The following is a 25,702-nucleotide window of genomic DNA, read 5'->3' on the forward strand; positions in this document are numbered from 1 at the left end:
CACTGTTCCATTCCTGATTTTCTTTCTTTTTTTTTTTTCTTTGAGCCTGAGTCTCGCTCTGTTGCCTAGGCTGGAGTGCAGTGGCACGATCTTGGCTCACTGCAACCTCCGCCTCCCAGGTTCAAGCAATTCTCCTGCCTCAGCCTCCCAAGTAGCTGGGATTATAGGCGCCTGCCACCATACCTGGCTAATTTTTCTTGTGGAGATGGGGTTTCACCATGTTGGCCATGCTGGTCTCAAACTCCGGACTTCAAGTGATCCACCTGCCTCATCCTCCCAAAGTGTTGGGGGATTACAGGCATGAGCCACTGCACCCGGCCTGTGCCTCATTTTTGTTTTTTCTTTGCGAGACAGGCTCTCGCTCTGTCGCCGAGGCTGGAGTGCAGTGCTGCCATCATAGCTCACTGCAGCCTCCACCTCTTGGGCTCCTGTGATCCTCCCACCTCAGCCTCCCAAATAGCTGTGAATATGGGCACATGCCACCACGCCTGGTTAGATTCTTTTATTTGGTGTACAGATGGGATCTTGCTGTTGCCCAGACTGGTCGCAAAGTCTGGGCCTCAAGTGTTCCTCCTGCCTCGGTCTCCCAGAGTGCCAGGATTATAGGTGTGAGCCACTGTACCCAGCCTGTTCTGTCCTTAGTTTCCCCAAGCAGTGAGGCTGGTCCAGGTTTTGATGTGGGTCCCTTAAAGGAGGGCAGAAGGGCCACCTGTGCTCCGGGTCTGCAGCCTCCAGGATACAGGGCAGGCATCCTCCCTGGGGTCCAGGTGGGCGGCCACTTGGGCCAAGACTACACCAGGTGACACCACAGTGTTTCCCATAGCCCACGCCGGGCCCTTCCCTTGCCTGAGGCCAGCTGGCTGCCCTCTCTGGGTTACCCTCTTTGCAAAGCCCCAATTGTCCTCTGCAGGCTGCCCACACGAACCAGGTCAGTCGCTGGGCAGCCAGACCCTCACCTATAGCTTCCCTAGGCCCCAGTGCAGAGGCTGTCCACCCCCATCTAGGTGAGGGCTTGGGGCCACTCTTACCATTAGTATCATTTTCTTCAGTTGTGATAGGCATGGCTGGGAATGTGCAGCTTTGCTTTTTTGTGGGGGAGAGGGGAGTTTCACTTTTGTTGCCCAGGCTGGAGTGCAGTGGCTCGATTTCAGCTCACTGCAACCTCTGCCTCCCTGGTTCAAGCGATTCTCCTGCCTCAGAATCCCGAGTAGCTGGGACTACAAGCATGTGTCACCGTGCCCGGCTAATTTTGTGTTTTTATTTATTTATTTATTTTTTTTTTTTTTTGAGACTGAGTCTGGCTCTGTCGCCCAGGCTGGAGTGCAGTGGCCAGATCTCAGCTTACTGCAAGCTCCACCTCCCGGGTTTACGCCATTCTCCTGCCTCAGCCTCCGGAGTAGCTGGGACCACAGGCGCCCGCCACCTTGCCCGGCTAGTTTTTTGTATTTTTTAGTAGAGACGGGGTTTCACCGTGTTAGCCAGGATGGTCTCGATCTCCTGACCTTGTGATCCGCCCGTCTCAGCCTCCCAAAGTGCTGGGATTACAGGCTTGAGCCACCGCGCCCGGCTATTTTGTGTCTTTAGTAGAGATGGGGTTTCTCCATGTTCGTCAGGCTGGTCTCGAACTCCCGACCTCAGGTGATCCACCCATTTCAGCCTCCCAAAGTGCTGGGATTACAGGCGTGAGCCACCATTCCTGGAATTGTTTTTTTGATATGGAGTCTTGACTTGTTGCCCAGGCTGGAGTGCAGTGGCACGATCTCAGCTCACTGTAACCTCCGCCTCCCGGGTTCAAGCAATTCTCCTGCCTCAGCCTCCCAAGTAGCTGGGATTACAGGCGTGCACCACCACACCTGGCTAATTTTTTTGTATTTTTAGTAGAGATGGAGTTTCACCATATTGGCCAGGCTGGTCTCAAACTCCTGACCTCAAGTGATCTGCCTACCTCAGCCTCCCAAAGTGCTGGGATTTTACAGGCGTGAGCCACCGTACGCAGCCAACTTAACTTTTAATTTTTTCTCATGTAAATTTGCTCAAAAAAAATTTTTTTGAGACCATCTCTCTCTGTCACCCCCAGGCCAGAGTGCAGTGGTACAATCTCAGCTCACTGGAACCTCTGCCTTCCAGGTTCCAGTGATTCTCCCACGTCAGTCTCCCGAGTAGCTGGGATTACAGGTGTGTGCCACCACACTCGGCTAATTTTTGTATTTTTAGTAGAGACAGGGTTTCACCACATTGCTCAGGCTGGTCTCTAACTCCTGGCCTGAAGTGATCCTCCCACCTCGGCCGCCTGAAGTGCTGGGATTCAGGCGTGAGCCACCGTGCCCGGCTGATTAGTTCATTTACATGGCCATCAGGTCACTGCCCCTGCATGGGTGGTAGCCAACTTCCAGTTGAATCCTACTTCCCAGTGCCCTGATATGGCAGAATCCCCCCAGATACCACCCCATTCCGGCCCCTGAAATAAACCACTCCAAACCATTTTATTTTTCCAATTAAATCTTTTTCTTTTTTTTCTTATGAAAAAGAGCACACAGAATTTGCCAACAAACAAAATTCCAAAAGAAACTTAAAAAAAACAATTCCCCCAAAAAACAAACCCAAAGTCTGGCTTTTCCTTCCCTCAAGATTGTCTGGTCGAGGCCTTGGTTTCCCTGGAAGGCTTGGGGCCTGGTTAAGTGCTTTCTGCGGCCCAAGCAGGGACCCTGGGCTCGGGCCGGCTCCTGCCTCTCTCCCTCTTCTCTCCCTCTTTTCTCTATCCTGGGGGGTGAGTACAGTACACTTGGCGGGGTGGGTGGGGGTGTGCTGGGGACTGGGAGGCCGGTGAAGCCGGTGCTAGACACTACAATCTAACAGGAAATAAAAAATAATATTCTGCACGTCAGAATGTGTTCGTTTTTTTTTTTTTTTATAATTTCATAGCTATTTTTCACAGTTTTAAAAAGTTTATATTTATATATATTTATATATATTTATCTTTATATATATAATTAAAAAGTTGACTCCATTTAAAGGCTTATGATACAGGGGCGGGGCGAGTCTCTTGGTACAATAAAACTGTACAGGTTAAGAAGTGCCACCTCCCTCCTGGGTGGGGAGGGGCCGGGCGTGGCCGGGCAAGGGTTTCAGCACCATTGGGGTTTTCTGTAGTGTGAGGGTTTGGACCAGGGTTGGCCTTTGCTGGGCCCAATCCACCTGGTGCCTTTGATGCTCCGGGCTGCAACCCCACCCGGCTCTGTTCCCCAAGTCCAGGCCATCCTGAGAGGGTGGGGGCAGGGCCCCTGGCACGGTCAAGGAGGCCGGCTGGCATCGGGCCACCCCGTCCCATGCACAGTGGGAGGCCTTGGGGTGGGCTCCATGCTAAGGGTGCCCGAGAAGCCCAGAGTGAACGTCAGTTTGGTTCCTTAGAAGCCCCCCTCCCCACCAGAATCCCCAGTCTGCATGGGCCTGGGGGCCCCCGGGCCCCCACGCAGCAGCAGCCTGGAGGGCCGGCCTGGCCAAGTGCTTGCAACGTGCTGGGCAGAGAGGGCCGGTCCGGCCGAGGCTGCCCTGAGGGGGACGGCAGGGCCATACCCTGATAGCTAAGAGGGGCCCCTGTCCTAGGGGCACTGAGGGGTTGGAAGGTGGAGCTGGAGGCTTGTGCACATGTGTGCACACACGTGCATGCACGTGGGCACACACATGCACACACGCTCACCCGGGCGTCAACGTGCACACCTGGCCCCATGCACATGCCTGCAGGAGCACTCGCATGCACACAACGCACGTGGTCCCCGCGCCGTGGCAGTGATGGAGAGGGGTCCCTGGCCGCCCTCGGGGCACAGGTGGCCAGTGGCCCATGGGGCCCGGTGGGCTCAGCAGAGCACGGGCACGCCATCCGTGGAGAAGATCATGCCCGTGGTGGGCTCGTAGGTGCCCGCGAGGTAGTACAGGCCCTCGCTGTCCTGGTACTTCTTGGTCTTCAGCATCTGCTCATACTGCTCCAGGCCCACCACCAGGCACTTGTGTGACACCGTCTGCACGTCATTCTCGTCCACATGTGAGGACTGGTATAGCGCGCGCTGTGGGCACGCGGGGATATCAGGATGGCGGGTGGGGGGCACAGAGGCCGAGGGAGCCCCGGGGAGCCACAGGGACAGAAACAGAAGCAGAGGGAGCCCCAGGGACCGAGACAGAGACAGAGACCAAGTCGGAGACAGAGGCTGAGGAAGAGCCAGACCAACAAAACAGAGACTGAGATGGAGAACAAATGAGAGACAGAAGACAAGGACAGACAGACCAAGAGATCCAAAGACCCAGAGAGACAGAGACTGAGAGAGACCCAGAGACCGAAAGACAGAGATTGGGAGAGACCCAGAGAGAGTCAGAGGGTAAGAATGGCCGGAGACTCAGGGACAGACACCGGGAGAGCAGAGGAGACCCAGAGATGGAGACAGATGCAGAGACTGGGAGAGACAGAGAACTGGAGCCAGGCACTGAGAGTGGCAGGGACAGGAGGTCAGAGGCCGAGGGAGACCATGGGGGACAGCAGCGGATGCTGAGCCAGGCCCTGTCTGAGCTGCCCAGAAGGAGGCAGCCACCCCCGACCTGCCCACCACCACCACCACCACCACCACCACCTACCTCCATGAAGTCCTTCCTCTGGCTGGAGACCCGCAGGGCTGCCGGGAGGCTGCGGCTGGACTTCTGGTCCCAGTGCTGTGTGGGGGACAGGGGAGGGGCTTGGGTGAGCCGGGGGAGCCGCCGCACCTGACCCCAGGCCCCAGGACAGGGCTGACCCACTGGGCAGGGCCACTGATCCTCCAGCACCCAGAATGCCTTGCTCACCCTCAGGTCTGCCCTCTACTGCCTAGGACTGGGGAGCCCAGCTGGGGGTGCCGCAGGCTCACCTGGCCCTGGTGGAACTGCTTGCCCGGGCTGGTCTCCTCGGGGTGGTAGAACCACTTGACTCGGACCACCATGTTGTTGCCCCACGACTCCCACATGCTCTGGATGCGGCCAATGTAGGGCAGGTTGGGACGGCCGGCGGAGAGGAACACGGCGCAGTCCCCGATGCGGATCATCTCCTTGCCGCGCACGATGGCCTTGTAGAAGAGCTTGCGGGCCTTGCCCTTCATGCCACGCCGCTGCAAGGACACGTGTGTCACGGCACGGCCCTGGCCCAGCCCCGCCGAGCCCGCCGCCTAGCAGGCTCTGCCACTTGGGACTCCGGGCCCTCGGCCTCCAAGTCAACCCCTATCCAACTCTGGGGAGAGGAGGAAGCCCCTTGTCTCGCTCCAATTGGGGAAGCCCCTCTTCCATCTCTTTGACATGCTGGGTCTCCAAGAGGCGCTTCACTTAATCCAAGGATTCTGCCACTACCAGACTTTATTTTTGAGACAGGGTCTCACTCTGTTGCCCAGGCTGGAGTGCAGTGGCACAATCATGACTCCCTGCAGCCACGAACTCCTAGGCTCAAGAAATCCTCTCCCACGTCAGCCTCTGAGTAGCTGAGAATACAGGCGCACATCACGCCCGGCTGATTTTTTTAAATTTTTGTAGAGAACAAGGTCTTACTATGTTGCCCAGGATGGTCTCAGACTTTTGGCCTCAAACCATCCTCCCACCTTTGCCTCCCAAAGCACTAGGATTGCAGTGTCAGCCACTGCACCTGGCCTTATTTTTCTTTTTAAAATTACTTTTTTCAGAAAAAGGGTCTTGCTCTGTCACCTAGGCTGGAATCCAGTGGTACTATCATAGCTGACTGCAGCCTCAATCTCCTGGGCTAAAGCCATCCTCCTGCCTCGGCCTCCTGAGTAGATGGGACTACAGGAATGCACCACCATGCATGGCTAATATTTTTATTTTTGTAGAGATGGGGGTCTGTGTTGCCCAGGATGGTCTCGAACTTTCGGCCTCAAGTGATCCTCCCACATAAGCCACCCAAAGAGCTGGGATTACAGGCGTGAGCTACCATGCCTGGCCTTTTTTATCTTTTAAAACTTGTTACTATTATTATTATTATTTTTTTTATTTTTATTTATTTTTTTTTTTGAGGCAAAGTCTGCACTCTGTTGCCCAGGCTGGAGTGCAGTGGCGCGATCTCGGCTCACTGCAAGCTCCGCCTTCCGGGTTTGCGCCATTCTCCTGCCTCAGCCTCCCGAGTAGCTGGGACTACAGGCACCCGCCACCGCGCCCGGCTAATGTTTTGTATTTTAGTAGAGACGGGGTTTCACCATGTTAGCCAGGATGGTCTCGATCTCCTGACCTCGTGATCCGCCCGCCTCGGCCTCCCAAAGTGCAGGGATTACAGGCGTGAGCCACTGCGCCCGGCCACTATTATTATTTTTGAGACGAAGTCTCACTCTATCGCCCAGGCTGGAGTGCAGTGGCACGATCTTGGCTCACTGTAGCCTCCGCCTCCCAGATTCAAGCAGTTCTCCTGCCTCAGCCTCCCAAGTAGCTGGGACTACAGGCACCTGCCACCGCGCCCAGCTAATGTTTTGTATTTTAGTAGAGACGGGGTTTCACCGTGTTGGCAGGCTGGTCTTGAACTCCTGACCTCAAGTGATCCTCCTGCCTGGGCCTCCCAAAGTGCTGGGATTACAGGCGTGAGCCACCGCGCCCAGCTAAAACTATTATTTTTTTCAAGACTAGGTATCACTCTGTTGCCCAGGTTGGAGTGTAGTGGCACAATCAAAGCTCCCTGCAGCCTTGAACTCCCAAGCTTAAGTGATCCTCACGCCTCAGCCTCCCAAAGTGCTGGGATTACAGACTTCAACCACTGCACGTGGGCAAGACAGACTGGAAACTCTGTTCTACAGCAGCTTTGGAAATGCTGCCTGAGACACCACTGACTCCTACCGGAACAGGTGCTCCTGCCCCACACCTACGGCACACTGGGGGCTCACTGCCAGCCTGTCTGAACCACTCTCATTTCTCACACTGGGTCCTGCCATGTGTATGTGCCTGTGTGTGCACATGTTCATCTGTGCATTTGTGCAGGTGTTCGTGTGCATGGATGCATGTGCACACATGTATGCGCCTTCATTTGTGTACGTGTGCAAGCGTGCATTTGGGTGTAGTATACTTGTGTGCATGTGTGGGTGTAGTGTGTAGTGTATTTGTGTGCATGTTCATGTTTACATGGTTCATGTACATGCGTGCATTCACGTGTATGTCTGCGTGCGTGTACTTGCCTTTGTGTGTGGCTGTACGTGCATTCGTGTGTACATGTGCATGCATATGTATGCGTGTGTCCATGTGGCTGTGTTTGTGAGTGCACTGTGTGCATGTGTGTGTGCGAGTGTATAGCCAGCCACAGGCAGGCTGGAAGGGCACCTTCTGAACAACCAACCCACTGCTACAGGCAGCGGACACAGGACCCCGACCTGGCCAGCCAGGACTGTCTGTCTTCCAGGCCATATTAATTCACTCAGGGATGGACACGAGATCCCGGCCAGGCCAAGGAGATTCAACCCTGGACTTTTGCTGGCAAACCCGGGAAGGAGGCACCTTCTGCTGGGACTGCCACACTGGTGGCTGGGAGCCCGGGGCATGGCTGGGAACACTGCAAACGCCACACACAACAGGCTGTCAGGCCTAGCACCTGGAATCCCAGCACTCTGGGAGGCTGAGGCAGGAGGATCACTTGAGCCCAGGGATTCAAGACCAGCCCAGACAACATAGTGAGACTCTGTCTCTACAAAAAAATTTAAAAACCAGCTGGGCAGCATGGTGGCACACGTCTGGAGTCCCCGCTACTCAGGAGGCTGAGGCGGGGAAACTGCTTGGGCCCATGAGTTCAAAGCTGCAGTGAGCTGTGATAGCGCCACTGCACTCCATCCTGGGTGACAGAGCAAGATCCTGTCTCTAAAAGAAAAAAAAAAGAAAGAAAAGAAAAGAAAAAGCCAGGCGTGGTGGCTCACACCTGTAATCCCAGCACTTTGGGAAGCCGAGGCAGGCAGATCATTTGAAGCCAGGCGTCCGAGACCAGCCTGCCCCACAAGGTGAAACCCCATCTCTACTAAAAATATGAAAACTAGCCAGGCATGGTGGCGGGTGCCTGTAATCCCAGCTACTTGGGAGGCTGATGCGGGAGAATTGTTTGAACCCTGGAGGTGGAGGGTGCAATAAGCCTAGATCGCACCACCGCACTCCAGCCTGGGCAACAGAGAGCGACTCGGTTTCAAAAAAGGAAAAAAAAAAACCCAGAGGCCTGGAAAACCCCTTCCTTCACGTGGCGCTGACGCCTGTGGGTCTGTGCTGATCTTTGCGGTTTCCTTCATTTGGTCTCCACATGAGGGTGGCTCTGCGTCCCGGGACCAGAGGGCAGGACTGCTCTGCTCTGAAGGACTCAGGCATCGGAGTCCGACAGACCCAGGTACCTGAGGACACTTTGAGACTCAGTGTACCCATCCATCAAGTGGGACGCCAGTCCTCCACCCTGGGGTTCTGGGAGGTTACCACACGCGGAAACACGGCGTGAAGCCGTGGGTTCAGCAGAGAGAGACAAGGCCCCCAGCCCCTGCGCCCCGCCCGAGCGCGAGCTTGGTTACCTGGGTGGGCTTGCCGAACCACTTCCAGAGCTGCCGGGCTGGCAGGAAGGCGGCGATCTTGGGCCGGTTCTCCACGGACGGCAGGCGCTGCCGCTTGGCCAGCTCCTTGGTGGTGGGGAGGTGGACGCCCTCTCTCTTCTTCGGTCGGCTCTTGGCCCCGGCCTGAGCCTTGGGCTGCAGAGGCTGTGTGGGCTGCGGAGGAGGCGCCTGGGGCTGGGGCGCAGACGCCTTCTTGCCTGGGGAGTGGGCCGAGGGCCGCGCCTTGCCGGCCTGCTTGGTGGCCTTGGTGGGGAGCGCCGGCTGTGCAGAAGGGCCAGCCGTGGGGGCGGGGGCTGCCTCATCGTCTGAGCTGCAGGAAGAGTCCTCGTCTGTGGTGGAGGAAGAGGAAGAGGAGGAGGAGGAGGACGAGGATGAGGATGAGGAAGAGGAGGAGGAGGAGGAAGAGGAGGAAGATGAAGAGGAAGAGGAGGAGGAGGATGAGGAAGAGGAGGAGGAGGAGGAAGAGGAGGAGGAGGAGGAGGAAGAAGAGGAGGACGAGGAAGAGGAGGAGGAGGAGGAGGCCGGTGAGGCTGCCCTGGAGCTGGCAGCGCTGCAGTTACGGCCCCCGGCGCCACAGCCCCCGTCCCCATTCTTGTCGCCTTCCTCCTCCCCTTCCGTCTCCGAGCCGCTGCTGCTACTGCTGCTGCCACTACTGCTGCTGCTGCTTTCGGACTCTTCCGCCCCGTCCTGCTCGGCCTGGGCCTTGTCCGGGCTCTTGGGGTTCCCAGAGTCCTCGAACGTGAGCCCCGGCCCGGGCTCCTGGGCGAGGTCCCCCTCCGTGGCCTTGGGCCAGGGTGCCTTGGGCTCGCTGCTGCCGGCCGCCTGGGGGTAGCTGCCCAGGCTCAGGAGGCTCTTGGGCTCCTGCCAGCCCCCGGCCCCTGGGTCCTCCCGGAGCAGCAGAGCCTCTTTAGCCTTCTTGCTTTTGGGTGACGTGACACCCTCGTGGTCCAGTTTGACAAGCAGCTCAGTCTCCTCCCCCGGCCTCCGAGGGCCTTTGGCACCTGATTCCTCGGCTGCCCGCGCCTTCTTGGGCTTGGGGCGTGTGGCGGGCATGGTGATGAGGGGTGCTGCGGCCAGGGTGGAGGCAGGGGCTGGGAGCTCCCCAAAGGGCTCGGGTGCTGGGCAGCTGGTAAAGGCGGGTGGTGCGGGGCTGGGCTGTGGCGGTGCTGGGCGCGCCTTGGGGGTCTTGGCTCGCTTGTCCACAGGCTCTGGGGGACTCTTCTTGGAACCTGGGGTGCTGCTCGGCTCCAGGGCTAAGGGGGTACTGGGGACCTCATCTGTTGGGCTCCCCTCCTCCAGGGTAGCGGCTCTGTCTGCAAAACAAAAGAAAACAGATGAGAGACTGGGGCGGGGGCTTCCTGGCAGAGACGAGCTGTGGCTTTCATCAGGAAGGCCTGCTTCTGTGGGTTTTGTTTTTGTTTTTTTGAGATGGGGTCTCAGTCACCCAAGCTGGAATGCAGTGGCATGATCAGGGCTCACTGCAGCCCTAACCTCCCTGGGCTCACGTGAGCCTCCAGCCTCAGTCTCCCAAGTAACCTGAGGCCACAAGCATGCGCCACTATGCCTGGGGAATTTTTGTATTATTATTTTTTTTTTTGTAGAGATACAGTTTTGCTCTGCTGCCCAGGCTGGTCTTAAACTCCTGGGCTCAAGCAATCCCTGTGCCTGGGCCTCCTAGAGTGCTGAGAACAGGCGTGGACCACCGAGCCCAGCAGAACGGCCTGGTTTCAATCCTGGCTCTGCTACTTCTTGAGCGGAACCCGGTTGCGGCCTTCTTAGGCCTCCTTCGGCGGTTCCCCTATAACAACCTTAAGTTGTGTTGGCCCCAAAGTGGGTCCTCCAATAGCCTCTGCTTTCAGCCTGTACAAAGCATTTTCTCTGGATTCTGGAAAGAAACACAGGCCGGCTGCAGCTCAGCTCTGCCTCTGACAAACCAACCTGCCTCCCTCAGCCTCAGTTTCCTCATCTGTCACCTGGTCAGAACAATCCTGCGGTGCAGGTGCAGAGGTCTTTTTTTTTTTTTTTTTTTTTGAGACAGAGTTTCACTCGTCACCCAGGCTGGAGTATAATGGCGCGATCTTCGCTCACTGCAACCTCCACCTCCCGGGTTCAAGCAATTCTCCTGCCTCAGCCTCCCACGTAGCTGGGATTACAGGCACTCACCTCCATGCCCGGTTAATTTTTGTATTTTTAGTAGAGGCGGGGTTTCACCATGTTGCCCAGACTGGTCTCAAACTCCTGACCTCAGGCGATCTGCCCACCTCGGCCTCCCAAAGTGCTGGGATTACAGGCGTGAGCCACCGCACCCAGCTCAGAGTTCTTACAGACAGCAGGTAGGCACTTGGGCAGGTTCTCAAGCCCCGAGTTTGGATGCACAAAGGAGCTCTACCCACCGCCCCTGCCCTGGGGTCCGGTTCAACGTACCACCCTTGGCCTTGGCGCTGGGTTTCCGCCCACGCCCACGGGCCTTGGCTCCTGGCTCCTCCGACCCAGTCGTACCACCGTCTTTGCCTTCCCCAGTGTCTTTGCTGGTCTTCCGGCTACGGCGCTTGGCACTCGGCACCAGGAGGGCTGGGGATGGCTCAGCACCTGCAGGGCAGAGGACAGAGTGGCTCATCAGGCCTGGGGTCCCCAGCTTGGAGCTTCCAAGACCCTGGTCTGTCCTGGGGATCAGGGATGGGGGCGGAAGCAACCAACGCCAGGTGGCTGACCCCGGGTGGGCTCCCACGATAGGCTGTGAGGTCCAGCGGGGGAAATCCCATCTGCAGGGAGCAGCCAGAGGCCCCTGAATGAATGAAGTAAAACAAAGCACTTTGTGGAACTGGGACAGGTGGATAAAGATGCTGACTTTGGTTTTTGTTGTTGTTGTTGTTGTTGTTTTGAGACGGAGTCTTGCTCTGTCGCCAGGCTGGAGTGCAGTGGCAGGATCTCGGTTCACTGCAACCTCTGCCTCTCGGGTTCAAGGGATCCTCCTGCCTCAGCCTCCCGAGTAGCTGGGACTACAGGCGCGTCTCAACATGCCTGGCTAATTTTTGTATTTTTAATAGAGACAGGGTTTCACCATATTGGCCGGCATGGTCTCGATCTCTTGACCTTGTGATCTGGCCACCTTGGCCTCCCAAAGTGCTGGGATTACAGTTGTGAGACACTGCGCCCGGCCATTAATAATTTTTGATCAGCTTCCCATGGCCTGGGCCACTGGGCTTGGGCTGTCCTCATGGACCCAGGACCTGGGAGCCCTGGGATCTCACAGGAGCCCATCCATGGTTTCTGCTACTTCCATCACCTATGGCTCCAAATGACTTCAGACAGAGCCCAGAGCTGGGCTTGGAGGGCGAGAGCCTGGATGGGCGGCCCCTGGCAGGAGCCCGGGTGTCACAAGCTTGTCACTTACATTGGATCTTATAGTCGGGGGGCAGGAGGCGGATGTGTGAGAGGGGGATCCTGCCAGTATCTCCGTCGTCAAACTCCACAGTGATCAAGTCCCCATCGTCCTCCAGGTCCAGTAACCCTGTGGGAGGAGAGGCTCAGGGGAGGCCCTTGGACCTCCAGCTCCCTAGTGAGGCACAAGGGTGGGGACAGCAGAAACCGGCCCCTGTGCAGCCCTGCTCTCTATGGTACAGCAGTGGGGACATGGGTGAGGGTTTACAGTGGCTCAGAATGTGGGTGTTAGAGCCAGGCCATCTGGGCAGGAGAACTGGCTCTCCTTTTTTTTTTTTTTTTTTTTTTTTTTTTTTTTTTTTTTTTGAGACGGAGTTTTGCTGTTGTTGCCCAGGCTAGAGTGCAATGGCACGATCTCGGCTCACCGCAACCTCCGCCTTCCGGGTTCAAGTGATTCTCTTGCCTTGGCCTCCCAAGGAGCTGGGATTACAGGCATGCACCACCATGCCCGGCTAATTTTGTATTTTTAGTAGAGACAGGGTTTCTCCATGTTGATCAGGCTGGTCTCGAACTCCCGACCTCAGGTGATCCACCCACCTCGGCCTCCCAAAGTGGCTCCCAAAGGCGTGAGCCACTGCACCTGGCCTGGGTCTCCCATTTCTAGCTGACTTTGGGTGACAAAAGGCAGCGGAGCACATGCACCTGTGCCCGCTCACACCCAAGACCCTCCTGCAACCACAGCAAAGGAGGGAAGCGGGTGTCAACCCTGAAGGACACTAAGAATGGGAAAGGGGAGGGCAGCAGCGGGAAATGGTGGCATTTTGGGAGAGATGCTGGGATGAACGTGCAGGAGCGGGCTTTGATCTCTTAGGAGGAGGTGATACCCACGAGGAGGTGGTGGTGTTCCCAAGAGAATCCTGCCAAGGCTCAGACCCGAGAGGCCCCAAGCACCTCCGGAGGCAGGGCTAAGGGAGACCTCAACACTGAATGGGCTGAGGGAGGCCCAGCTGGCAGGAGCTGGGGGGTTTACCCCAGAGAGAGGCTCCAGACTGAAGGACACTGAGTGCAGGGAGGAGGTTGGACAGGCCCCGCAAAGGGTGACAGCCCAGCCCTCTTCCCAAACGCCAGGTGCTGGGACTATATCCCCAAGGATGTGAGTCTTGCAGAATCTGAGCAGTCCCTTAACAAAACATTCCTGTCCACTCGCGATGACAAAGACTCGTGAGTGCACAGAGCTCCCACCGGCTTGATAATGTTTCCTTCATTCAAGGTCCCCAGAAGCCTAAGGAGTTCTAACCAGAGGAAGGGCACAGCACCAGCAAACAGAAGGAACGGAGACCGGGAAGAGAGAGGGAGCTGCAGAAAGCTAAAATGAGGCCAGGTGCAGTGGCTCATGCCTGTAATCCCAGCACTTTGGGAGGCCGAGACAGGCAGATCACCTGACGTCAGGAGTTCGAGGCCAGTCGGGCCAACATGGTGAAATCCTGTCTCTACTAAAAACACAAAAAATTAGCTAGGCATGGTGATGCATGCCAGTAATCCCAGCTACCTGGGAGGCTGAGGCAGGAGAATCACTCGAACCCAGGAGGTGGAGGTTGCAGTGAGCTGAGATCACTCTACCACACTCCAGCCTGGGTAACAGAGCAAGACTCTGTCTCAAAAAAAAAAAAAAAAAAAAAAAATACAGAAAGTTAAAATGAAAAACAATCCTCTCAGAAAGTTTAAAAACAAATGTGTTGATAAAACAAAAAAAAATGTTTTTTTTTTTTTTGAGACGGAGTCTTGCTCTGTCGCCCAGGCTGGAGTGCAGTGGTGCGATCTCAGCTCACTGCAAGCTCCGCCTCTCGGGTTCACGCCATTCTTCTGCCTCAGCCTCCCCAGTAGCTGGGACCACAGGCACCTGCCACCAAGCCCGGCTAATTTTTTGCATTTTTTTTTAGTAGAGACGGGGTTTCACTGTGTTAGCCAGGATGGTCTTGATCTCCTGACCTCATGATCCGCCTGCCTCAGCCTCTGAAAGTGCTGGGATTACAGACGTGAGCCACCGTGCCTGGCTAAAAAAAATTTTAAAAAAATACTCAGAGAATAAGAAATAACTCTTTAGGATTTTTTTTTTTTTTTTTTTTTTTTTTTTTTGAGACAGGGTGTCGCTCTGTCACCCAGGCTGGAGTGCAATGTTGCAATCATAGCTCACTGCAGCCTCGATCACCCAGGCTTAGGTGATCCTCCCACTTCGGCCTTCCAAGTAGCTAGGACAACAGGTGCACACCACCAAGCCCGGATAATTTTTTTTTTTTTTTTTTTGAGACAGAGTCTTACTATGTTACCCAGGCTAGAGTGCAGTGGTGTGATCTCGGCTCAGTGCAACCTCTACCTCCTGGGTTTAGGTATTTCTTCCTGCCTCAGCCTCCCGAGTAGCTCAGATTACAGGAACCTGCCACCACGCCCAGCTTATTTTTGTATTTTTAGTAGAGATGGGGTTTCACCATGTTGCCCAGGCTGATCTCAAACTCCTGGCCTCAGGTGATCTGCCACCTTGGCATCCCAAAGTGTGGGGATTACAGGTGTGAGCCACCACGCCCGGCCCAAACCTGGCCAATTTTTGTTATCTTTTTGTAGAGACAGGGTCTTGCTATGTTGCCCAGGCTGGTTTTGAACTCCTGGATTCAAGTGATCTACCCGCATCGGGCTCCCAAATTGCTGGGATTACAGACGTGAGCCACCGCAGCTGGTGGAGAAGTTTTTAAATGACAGCAGAAATTTTTAAAATTCAAGAAAACAGGCTGGGTGCAGTGGCTCAAGCCTGTAATCCCAGTACTTTGGGAGGCTGAGACGGGCGGATCACGAGGTCAGGAGATCGAGACCATCCTGGCTAACCCGGTGAAACCCCGTCTCTACTAAAATATACACAAAACTAGCCGGGCGAGGTGGTGGGTGCCTGTGGTCCCAGATACTCGGGAGGCTGAGGCAGGAGAATGGCGTAAACCCGGGAGGCGGAGGTTGCAGTGAGCTGAGATCCGGCCACTGCACTCCAGCCAGGGTGACAGAGCGAGACTCCGTCTCAAAAAAAAAAAAATTCAAGAAAACAGATGGGGTTAGAAGATAAAAGTAGAGAAATTATCTCCATAAGTTGAACAAAGTAAGAAAATAATAACAGGAAAAAAGACACACACACCAGGGACCATGGGACTAGCCCAAGTTCCAGAGAAAACATGAAATTCACAAGGGCAGTTATCCAAGTTGTGCTCACAAGTAGAGCTTCCAGGACTCAATGAAATTTGCTTCAAAATCAAAGCCTCCCTCTGCAGATACCCAGCATGATGAGCGCGCACACACACACACACACACACACACACACAATTGCAGATCTAGGGATAATGAGAAGGTCCTAAAAGTTTCCAGAGATTAAAAAAACAGGTCTTCTACAGTGATTTGGGAATCACAACGTTGAATGTCTTCAACAACATGGGAAGCAAGATAAAAATAGAAAAATGTCTTTGAAATGGTGAGAGGGAACTATTTCCAGTTGTGAATTTATATCCAGCTCAAGTATCTCTAAAGAATAAGGGTACCCAGCTCAACTATCTCTAAAAAAATAAGGGTAGAATGAAGAGAGTACAAACACACAAGGATGTGAGAAATTTAACTCCCACATACTCTTCCTCAGAAAGCTACTGAAAGATCTGCTGCTTAAAACAAGGAACTGAACCAAAAAAAGAGAAAAACATGCAATGCAACAAAAGCAGTTCCCAGGATGAGGGACAGGGAAGGCCCAAGAATCCAGAATGATACCCATGAGGCAGGCCTAGAACACAGCCAGCACCTCCCAGTACAGGGGCACAGCGTGTGCCAGGAAATCTGAATCTAAAGCCAACTTCTACCTTATTAACAGCACTTTCAGAATTTGGATGATAAATGAGTGACTAATACGATGGAAAAAAATAAATCTTCCTGGCCTGAGATCCTCTACTCAGGCTGGACCAGTCATCTGTTGTTCTGCTGAGCTAGCATTGGTTTCCATTTTCTGGGTATGAATGGATGTTAGGCCAAGCAGTGGACTGTATTTGGCATGTGGGTGGGCTTTTTTTTTTTTTTTGCGGGGGTGGAGAATGTCTAATCCACATCCATACCCCCTCTCTAGGATACACTGCTTTTGCAAGAGCTAAGGGTTGGACCATTTGACTGTCTTTCTTGCCTGTCTGATATCCACACCTACATGTCCTAGGGTACTTGTTGTTTTTCTCCATCCAGCCTCCATACTTTTTTCTTTTTTTGAGACGTAGTCTCGCTCTGTCACCCAGGCTGGAGTGCGGTGGTGCAATCTTGGCTCACTGCAACCTCCACCTCCCAAGTTTGAGCGATTCTCCTGCCTTAGCCTCCCAAGTAGCTGGGATTACAGGCGCCTGCCACCACACCCAGCTAATTTTTTTATTTTTAGTAGAGATGGGGTTTTACCATGTTGGCCAAGCTGGTCTTGAACTCCTGACCTCAAGTGATCCACCTACCTTGGCCTCCCAAAGTGCTGGGATTACAGGTGTGAGCCACCGCACCCAGCCTCATTCTCTCTTATTCTAACAACATGTCTACTTTGCAGGGGAAGTCACCCTCCCATCTTTCGCAGCCCACGAATAAAAGGGAGGTGACCTCACTCCTTAGCCCCAGGGATGAGAATCTGACCCAGGCACGGTCGATCAGACTCACAGCGGTAGGATCAATGAAAACCATGTGGCCCAAGTCAGTTCACACTAGAACTTGTGTGGGAAAACTGGGACTGAGAAATCGTCCAATGGTAAGATTTCTTAAGATGGTAAAATACAATCTCCAAGGAGCTAGTGTGAAGCCAGCACAGAGGACAGCACTGCTGACAGATACTCAGAGCTGGAGTCCTGATGACATCGTTTAAATGGCACCTGGATCCAACCATGCCTGAAGGCCATATAGTTTTCAGTTATGTGAGCCCACAAGTCTTTCTTCTTAAGCCAGTTAGAGTTAGGTTTTAGTAGCCAAATAAGTCCATACTGAGGTGTTAGGCGGCAGGGGAGAGCTGGGGAGGAGGCATCTCACCTCGGACCACGGTGCCTGGATAGAGGCAGCGGTACTGCTGGCTCCAGTAAGCTGCAATCCTGGTCCCTTGTGGCAAGAAGCGAGTGGAGGCTGGCCTCACATCGATGATCTAGGAGGGCATGGGATGAGTGCAAGGTGTGGACACAGTTGTGGCCATGGCCTTGGACACCCAGCCCACCCCGAGCATCCCGAGGCCCCGCCCTCCCCCTCTCACCGCCTCCTGCAGCAGCTGCTCCAGACAGTAGATGTGAGGCCGGTTTCCGCGCTCACCCTCCACCACCACGCGGTATCTGCGGGAGCAAAGGAGGCATGAGGTGGCAGAGGCCGAGACCTCCCAGAGGGCCTCAACTCCGCCAGCACCAGCTCTGCCTCCCAGACCACTGGGAGGTGACACCAGGACTCAGAGGTTTGCTGGCTTGCTGAATTTGGCAATTCTCCTCCTTTCTGGGCTCATTTTCCTCATCTGTAGAACTAGGGGTTGCAGAGCACGCCAGGCTGGTGCAGTCCAGATCCTGAGAGAGGCCAGCACGCTCCCTCTCACCCCTTCCCGCTACGGCTCCTGTCATGGAGCCGCCGTGCCCAGCCCCTGGGAGGGTTCACCCAGTATTCCCTCAAAGTGCCCAGGGCCTCCCTGTCAGCTCTGAGCCCACTCATGCCCCTGCCCTCTGCCATCAGGGGAAGCCACAGCCTAGAAAGGAGAAGTGGCCAGGCACAGAGGCCGAGACACGGGGCAGGTATGGGACATGGGGCTCTGCGCCGGACCTCCCACCCCACTCACATGTCTGGCGAGTGCACGGTCTGCACGTGGCCGGCATATAGCAGCTTGTCGTCCATGGGGATGAGCACACGCAGGCCGTCCTTCAGCTCGTCCTTGTCGATGATGCAGGACCGAGGGGCTGCAGGGGTCGGACCGTGAGGCAAGGCTGGAACCAGGGGCGTCTGCGACACCTCTCCCTCCTCCCGTCACCCCTAAGTCATCCCCTTGAAATGGAGGCCCTGGTGCCGGGTGGGCCTGTGGGGCTGAGATGTGTGCACATCTTTTGTCTGCCCATGTGTGTACCTGTGCAGACCTGTGTGTACCGGTGGGCACACACAGGGTGCCGTGGGCAGCCCCTCTCCTCTCAGCCCCCTTCCCTGCCTGGCCCCAGATGTCTGCAAAGACCCCAGGCAGGAGTGAACCCAGGGATGAAAGCCTGCACGTGCTGTCTCTTCCCACCCCAAGGCAGCCTCTGGGACTGGCACGAAGCTCTGGGTTCCAGCCATCACCGGACACTCACAGCCACCATCCTCCATCATGACGTCCACCCCCCTTACTGCTGCCCTCAGCCAAACTTCTAGGACTTTCTTTTTATTTTATTTTATTTATTTATTTGAGATGGAGTTTCAATATTGTCGCCCAGGCTGGAGTGCAATGGCACAATCTCAGCTCACTGCAACCTCCGCCTCCCGGGTTCAAGTGATTCTCCTGCCTCAGCCTCCCAAGTAGCTGGAATTACAACCACCTGCCACCACACCTGGCTAATTTTTGTATTTTTAGTAGAGACAGGGTTCTGCCATGTTAGCCAGGCTGGTCCCGAGCCCCTGACCTTGGGTGATCCACCCACCTCAAGCCTCCCAAGTGCTGGGATTACAGGTGTGAGCCACCGTGCCCGGCCTCTTTCTTTTTTTAAATAATTTTTTTCAGGACAGGCACGGTGGCTCACACCTGTAATCCCAGCACTTTGGGAGGCTGAGGCAGGTAGATCACGAGGTCAGGAGATCAAGACCATCCTAGCCAACATGGTGAAACCCTGTCTCTACTAAAAACACAAATATTAGCCAGGCTTGGCAGCGCACACCTGTAGTCCCTGCTGCTTGGGAGGCTGAGGCAAGAGAATTGCTTGAACCTGGGAGGCGGAGGCTGCAGTGAGCCGAGATCACGCCACTGTACTCCAGCCTGGATGACAGAGAGTGAGACTTCATCTCAACAATAATCATCATCATCATCATCATCATCATTTTTCAGAGACAAGGTCTTGCTTGCTCTGTCATCCAGCCTAGAGTGCAGTGGCAAGATCATAGCTCACTGCAGCCTTGAGCTCCTGGGTTCAAGCCATCCTCCCACCTCAGCCTCCTGAGTAGCTGGGACTACAGGTGCACACCACCATGCCTGGCTAATTATTTTATTTTTTGTAGAGACAGGGTCTCGATATGTTGCCCAACTGATCTCAAACTCCTGGTCTTAAGTGATCCTCCCACCTCAGCCTCCTAAAGCACTGGTATTACAGGTGCAGGTGACCACACCCCACGTACCTCTGAGACTTTCCGTCCACTATTTCTTTCTGGTGGAAATGAATGCCCAGGGGCAAACTTCCCAATGGCGGTCAACTCTCACTGCCCCAGCCCTCTGCTCCCGCTCCCTGTGGGCGCCTCCCTTTCTCTGGAGCGCCCCTGACCTGGGCCTGCCTTTCCTTCTCAGTGGGACCTTTCACCCGGTCCCCAACATTCCCATTATGAATATAAAAAGACCCAGATGGCTCGCTGGGAGAGGGATGGTTGGGACTGCCGTATCCCTGCCTGTGCCTGCACAGAGCCCTCACGTGGCCTTGTCACAGGCAGACTGGACTCCCCACGCCTTGACGTTGGGCTTGGCCACGTGACTCTCAGAAGTGGCCGGGGCCCAATGCTGAGCCTAGGCAAGAGAGCTCTTACGCTCAACTTCTCTTAAGCCACGGGTCTGGCAGGATAAACGACACATGCAGAGAGGACCACAGACGTAGAGCAGCTGACCCCTGGCCAGCCCATCACTGCAGGAGCAAGGCCAGTGGGGGTCTGCACAGCCACCCAGCAGCCCTGCACGCCCCGAGATGCACACGGCGGCGGCTGGTTGTCACACAGCGGCTGCTCACCAGTGCAGCCTTGGGGTAGACAACTCCTTCTCTCACTCGCTCCCCCATATACCCACAATCTCGCCTCTGGGCTACAGACCCCTGGGTCCCAGCCTGGGCGTGACTTCCCGGGGTGCCTCCCAGGCACCCCAGACTCGAGTTATCAAAGCCCAGCACATGACCCTCTCTGACCCGGGTCTCAGGGACAGGGCCTCTGCCCAGCCCCCCCAAACCTGTCCTCACCCTTCCCTTCCCCTCTCATCTGCCTGCACCCCCAACACTGCCTCCCATCCAGTCTCCCTCCTAATGTGCACGCCCTGCCCCGCCTCCCCCCCTGCTGCCCCTGTGGCAGCCCCAGGCCACAACCCACTCTCACCTGGACAGCACAGCCTCCTAACTAGACTCCCTGATTTCCCTGGGGCCCCCACTCATTCTCTGTGCAGCACCAGACAGCTTTTTTTTTTTTTTTTTGGTAAGACAATTTCGCTCTTGTTGCCCAGGCTGGAGTGCAGTGGCATGATCTTGGCTCACCGCAACCTCCACCTCCCAGGTTCAAGCGATTCTCCCGCCCCAGCCTCCCTAATAGCTGGGATTACAGGCGCCTGCTACCACACCCAGCTAATTTTTGTCTTTTCAATAGAATCAGGGTTTCACCAGGTTGGCCTGGCTGGTCTGGAACTCCTGACCTCAAGTGATCTGCCCATCTCGGTTTCCTAAAGTGCTGGGATTACAGCCATGGGCCACCCTGCCCAGCCCAGACAGCTCATTTTAAAGTCAATCTGAGCATATCACATCTCCACATCTAACCTCACAGAGCTGCTCACTTTCCTTGGGGCCAACACGGAAGTCCTTCCCAAGCCCCACAGGACCTGCTTCCTCCCTGGCCCCAAGGCAGCTCTCTTGCCCCATCTCCAGAGTGGACTGAGCTGCAGCCAGTCCAGCCTTCTCATCAAACGGGGTAACGGCCTCAGGACCTCTGCTCCTACGGTTCCCTGCCCCCAGTTAGCCCAGCCCTTCCGTCTCATGCCTTGCTCAGATCTGCCTTCCCCAAGGGAGGCTCCAGCAGCCCCGCCTGGCACATGCAGCATCACGGCCACTCACCCGGGGTCAGCGGCCGCTCCACGGCCCCGCCACGCGGTAGGTGCTCATCCTCCGAGAAGCTCGAGTCCTGGTTGGGTTCAAAGTCCTCCTCGGCCGCCATGCTCTCCATTAGCTTGCTCACGGCGCCCCCCTTGCCGCGGTTCTGGGGACAGAGCACGGCCGACAAATGACTTAGGACCTGGCACGGGGGTCCTGCCGAGCTAGGGACCCCTCTGGAAACCTGGAGCCACAATCAGGCCACAGGGGGAACTGTCACGTGCATGGCAGGGATCCCAGCTGAGGGCACCCCAGAGGCCAGGGGGAGGGTGAAATAGGCCTGAAACCCAGCTGGCCAGTGCTCAGTACTTGGTGCTCAATACTCAGTACTCTGTGCTCAGTATCAACACTCAGTGCTCAGCACTCACTACCACATCTCTGTTCATCACTACGGTGAGTGCCTCTGTTCCCTCCTTAAAGAAACTTAAGCAGCATCTCCAGCCACACCCAATGGACTTCAGGAAAAACCACTCGGGCAGGGGCTAGCAGGTGTGGGGAGTGGGCACACCATCATCTGCCACTCAGGCTAAGAAATTCACCCAAACCTGAGGGCCCTGTGAGGACCTGGTGCTGGGCTGGGGGCCTGTCACCCAGGTCTCCTGGTCTCTGTTCCAGTGTCCCCCATCCCCACTAGAGCACGCATTTCCTGAGGACAGGAGCAGAGTCTCCAGTATCTCCTTATCCCTGGAGCACGGGGACGGCCAGGTCACCCCCATCACCTGCAACCTCTCTGAGCCACAGCTACAGGGAGGGTAAATACAGAGCAGCAGGTGGAGCCCCCTACCCTGACCACAGGAGCATGGCTGAGCCCCCCCACGGTGCCCCACCAGGGCACCGCGAGCCTCACCTCCTTCTTCACCTCCTTCCCTTTGGCCTTGGCCTTGCTCCTCTTGGCAGCGGTCAGGGAGCTGGCGTGAGGAGCCCTAGCCTCAGAGGGCAAGGCGGGAGCTCGGGGCGGCGGCACCCCAGCTCCTGGCCCGGCCTCTTTCCCTTTCTTCTTCTGGAGGAGGAAGCAGCAGAGAGGAGCCATCAGAGGGCAGGGAAAGTGCAGGCAGCAACCCTGTCCCCTTCACTCACTCACTCACTCCCCCAAGTTTTGTACCACCCCAAGTGTGCCCTCCCGGGAGGAACAAAACGTCCCTTCTCTCTCCCCCTGCAAGAGTTTTTGGTTTGGGTGTTTTTTTTTTTTTTTTTTTTTTTTGGAGACAGGGTCTCGCTTTGTTGCCCAGGCCAGAGGACAGTGGCGTCATCACCACTAAATGCAGCCTCGACCTCCTGGGCTCAGGCAATCCTCCCACCTCAGTCTCCTGAGTAGCTGGACTACAGGTGCACACCACCACACCCAGCTAAATTTTTATTTTTATTTTTTTTAGAGACAGGGTCTTGCTACGTTGCCCAGGCTGGTCTCAAACTCCTGGCCTCAAGCAATCCTCCCGCCTTGGCCTTCCAAAGTGCTGGATTACAGGCTGTTTTTAATGTGTATTATCTTATTACTAGTATTACTTGTTGCCCCCTCTACCCAAAAAGACAACACTGAGGTGTATATATGTTGTGAGTTCCTCTCCAGTGACTCTCCTACCAACTCCACAGAGTCAGCTACTAGTAACAGCATGGTGTGGCCTTCTAGAACTTTCCACAAACACACACAACCCTGTAATTATGACGGCTATGCAGACACAACCATGCACACACAGTATTTAAAAAAAAAAAAAAAAAAAAAAAAAAACACCTACACACAGGTAGGAATTTACCAATAGTCCTGCCTTGCAACGTTTCCCCCGTAACACGACTGATACACATAAAAGGAGCTTCATTTTAACAGCAGCCTATTGAGCCAAGGTATGGAGAAACTGTAATTCATTTACTTTAACCACCCCCACGGTGAGAAGGACCTGTAGGCTGCCTCTGTTTTTTCACTCTCTGTTTTGTTGTTGTTTTTGAGACAGGGTCTCACTCTGTTGCCCAGGCTGGAGAGCCGTGGTGCAATGACAATTCACTATAGCCTCAACTTCCTGGGTTCAAGTGATCCTCCTGCTTTAGCCTCCCAATTCGCTGGGACTACAGACATGCACCGCCATGCCCAGCTAAAAAGTCTACACTTTCTAAAAAGGACATAAAACAAATGGCCATTAGCTGGGCATGGTGGGGGGTGCCTGTGATCTCAGCTACTTGGGTGGCTGAGGCAGAAGCATCACTTGCGTCCGGTAGGCGGAGGTTGCAGTGAGCCAAGATCGTGCCATTGCACTCCAGCCTGGGCAATAAAGCGAAACTCCATCTCAAAAATAAAGTTAAGAAAAAAAAACAAGGCTAGGCGTGGTGACTCATGCTTGTAATCCCAGCACTTTGGGAGGCCGAGGTGGGAGGATCACGAGGTCAAAAGATCGAGACTATCCTTGCTAACACGGTGAAACCCCGTCTCTATTAAAAATACAAAAAAATTAGCCGGGCGTGGTGGCGGGCGCCTGTAGTCCCAGCTACTCGGGAGGCTGAGGCAGGAGAATAGCTTGAAGTGGGAGGTGGAGGTTGCAGTCAGCCGAGATTGGGCCACTGCACTCCAGTCTGGATGACGGAGCAAGACTCTTTGTCAAAAAACAAACAAACAGAACAACAAAAAAAACCAAATAACCAAGGCCAGGAGAGGTAGAAAAGTAATAAATAAAGATAATAATGGTCAAATGTTACCAAGACAACAACAGAAGTCACAGTGTCCGTATCCAAAATGAAAGTCAAAGCAAAGAGCGCTAAAAGAAAGAAAAAATAGCGTGTTCTAGGGAAAAAGAGTATACAGTTTAATCCCCGTTTTGGGGGGGAAATATATACATGTATATGTGTGTGTGTGTGTTTTATTTTCTTGTTTCTGCTGAACTCTTTAATGCAAGTCATCCTTTTGGAATCAGAGGCATCTTAGGCGTTGAAGGAATATTAGTGGCGCTGTCCCCATATCTCTGGGATCTGTCATTAAGAAGATAGCTGCAGCTCCTGGTACATGTCCCTACAGCTGTACCCACAAGGGAACAAAAGGAAATGACAGCAGAAAAAAAAAAAAAAAAAAAGCCTGAGTGGATTTTTCTTTTCTTTATCTTCCAAATTACTGTTATAATCAGATAAAACCAGTAACTCTTTCTTTCCCTTTGATCAGAACACCCATGGCTGGGAGCCTTCCCCTACTTTTTTGCAAAAAAAATAAAATAAATAAGAAAATAACTTCCGACATGATAGAAGCTCTGTACACAAAACAGAGACGCTCACTGCTTTGGTAATTATGACAGCAAAACACCATCATCACCCAAACCACCAACCGCCAGCAGGGTCAGTGGTGGGAGACAGGCAGGCAGTGGGATGGCATTCAACCATTCAAAAATACTGACAGCCAGGCGTGGTGGGGCTCACGCCTGTAATCCCAGCACTTTGGGAGGCCAAGGCAGGCGGATCACTTGAGACCAGGAGTTCAAGGCCAGCCCAGCCAACATGGTGAAATCCCATCTCTACTAAAAATACAAGAATTAGCCAGGCGCGAGGGCATGTGCCTGTAATCCCAGCTACTTAGGAAGCTGAAGCAAGAGAATCTCTTGAACCCAGGAGGCAGAGGTTGCAGTGAGCTGAGGTCGCGCCACTGCACTCCAGTCACAAGAGTGAGACTCTGTCTCAAAAAACAAACAAAAATACCGATGGCCAGGCGTGGTGGCTTATGCCTGTAATCCCAGCACTGTGGGAGGCTAAGGCAGGAGGACTGCTTGAGCCCAGGGGGTCGAGACCAGCCTGGGCAACATATGGAGACCCCACCCCATCTGCACAAAAATATGTATTTTTTTAATTAGTCAGACGTGGTGGTATACACCTGTAATCCCAGCACTTTAGGTGGTCGAGGCAGGAGGATCACTTGAGCCCAAGAGTTTGAACCAGCCTGAGCAACACAGTGAGACCGCTGTCCCCTTTTTTTTTTTTTTTTTTTGAGACAGAGTCTCGCTCTGTCACCCAGGCTGGAGTGCAGTGGCACAATCTCGGCTCACTGAAACCTCCGCCTCCCAGGTTCAAGCAATTCTTCTGCCTCAGCCTCCCAAGTAGCGACTACAGGCACCCACCACCATGCCCAGCTAATTTTTTTGTATTTTTTCTGGTAGAGGCAGGGTTGCACCATATTGGCCAGGCTGGTCTCGAACTCCTGACCTCGTGATCTACCCGCCTTGGTCTCCCAAAATGCTGGGATTACAGGTATGAGCCATCACGCCTGGCAGAGACCACCATCTCTTATTAAAAAAAAAAAATTAGCAAGGTGTGGTGGCGTGCACCTGTGGTCCCACCTACTCAGAGGAGACTGAGGCAGGAGAACTGCTTAAACTTGGAAATTCGAGGCTGCAGTGAGCTACAATTGCCATTGCACTCCAGACTGGGCAACAGAGCAATATTCTGTCTCTTATAAATAAATACAATAAAAATATAGATAGAAGGCCGGGCGTGGTGGCTCGTGCCTGTAATCCCAGCACTTTGGGAGGCTGAGGTGGGCGGATCACCTGAGGTCAGGAGTTCGAGATGAGACTGGCCAATATGGCGAAACCTTGTCTCTATTGAAAACACAAAAGTTAGCCGGGCATGGTGGTGAACGCCTGTAATCCCAGCTACTCGGGAGGCTGAGGCAAGAGAATCGCTTGAACCTGGGAGGCAGAGGTTTCAGTGAAC

General features: G+C 54.5%; 1 protein-coding gene across 12 annotated transcripts in view; it reads right to left on the minus strand.

The window, feature by feature from the left end:
- Window positions 1–3,610: 3,610 nt before the first annotated feature.
- TNRC18 (trinucleotide repeat containing 18) overlaps window positions 3,611–25,702 on the minus strand; it is a 124,409-nt gene continuing 102,317 nt past the window's right edge. For 11 of the 12 annotated variants that reach the window (XM_065541622.2, XM_074034363.1, XM_045387854.3 and 8 more), the window contains 11 exons: window positions 21,873–22,025; window positions 20,990–21,131; window positions 17,800–17,917; window positions 17,236–17,311; window positions 17,022–17,130; window positions 11,971–12,087; window positions 11,001–11,165; window positions 8,538–9,889; window positions 4,890–5,126; window positions 4,624–4,698; window positions 3,611–4,061 (listed from right to left, as the gene is read on the minus strand). In XM_065541622.2, the coding sequence (XP_065397694.1) occupies window positions 3,855–4,061; window positions 4,624–4,698; window positions 4,890–5,126; window positions 8,538–9,889; window positions 11,001–11,165; window positions 11,971–12,087; window positions 17,022–17,130; window positions 17,236–17,311; window positions 17,800–17,917; window positions 20,990–21,131; window positions 21,873–22,025 (2,751 nt within the window). In that variant the 3' untranslated portion in view covers window positions 3,611–3,854. The remainder of the gene's footprint in view (window positions 4,062–4,623; window positions 4,699–4,889; window positions 5,127–8,537; window positions 9,890–11,000; window positions 11,166–11,970; window positions 12,088–17,021; window positions 17,131–17,235; window positions 17,312–17,799; window positions 17,918–20,989; window positions 21,132–21,872; window positions 22,026–25,702) is intronic. The other variant, XM_045387853.3, reaches the window with a different exon arrangement.

The sequence above is a fragment of the Macaca fascicularis genome, chromosome 3, assembly GCF_037993035.2.
Source record: "Macaca fascicularis isolate 582-1 chromosome 3, T2T-MFA8v1.1".
Lineage (NCBI taxonomy): Eukaryota > Metazoa > Chordata > Mammalia > Primates > Cercopithecidae > Macaca > Macaca fascicularis.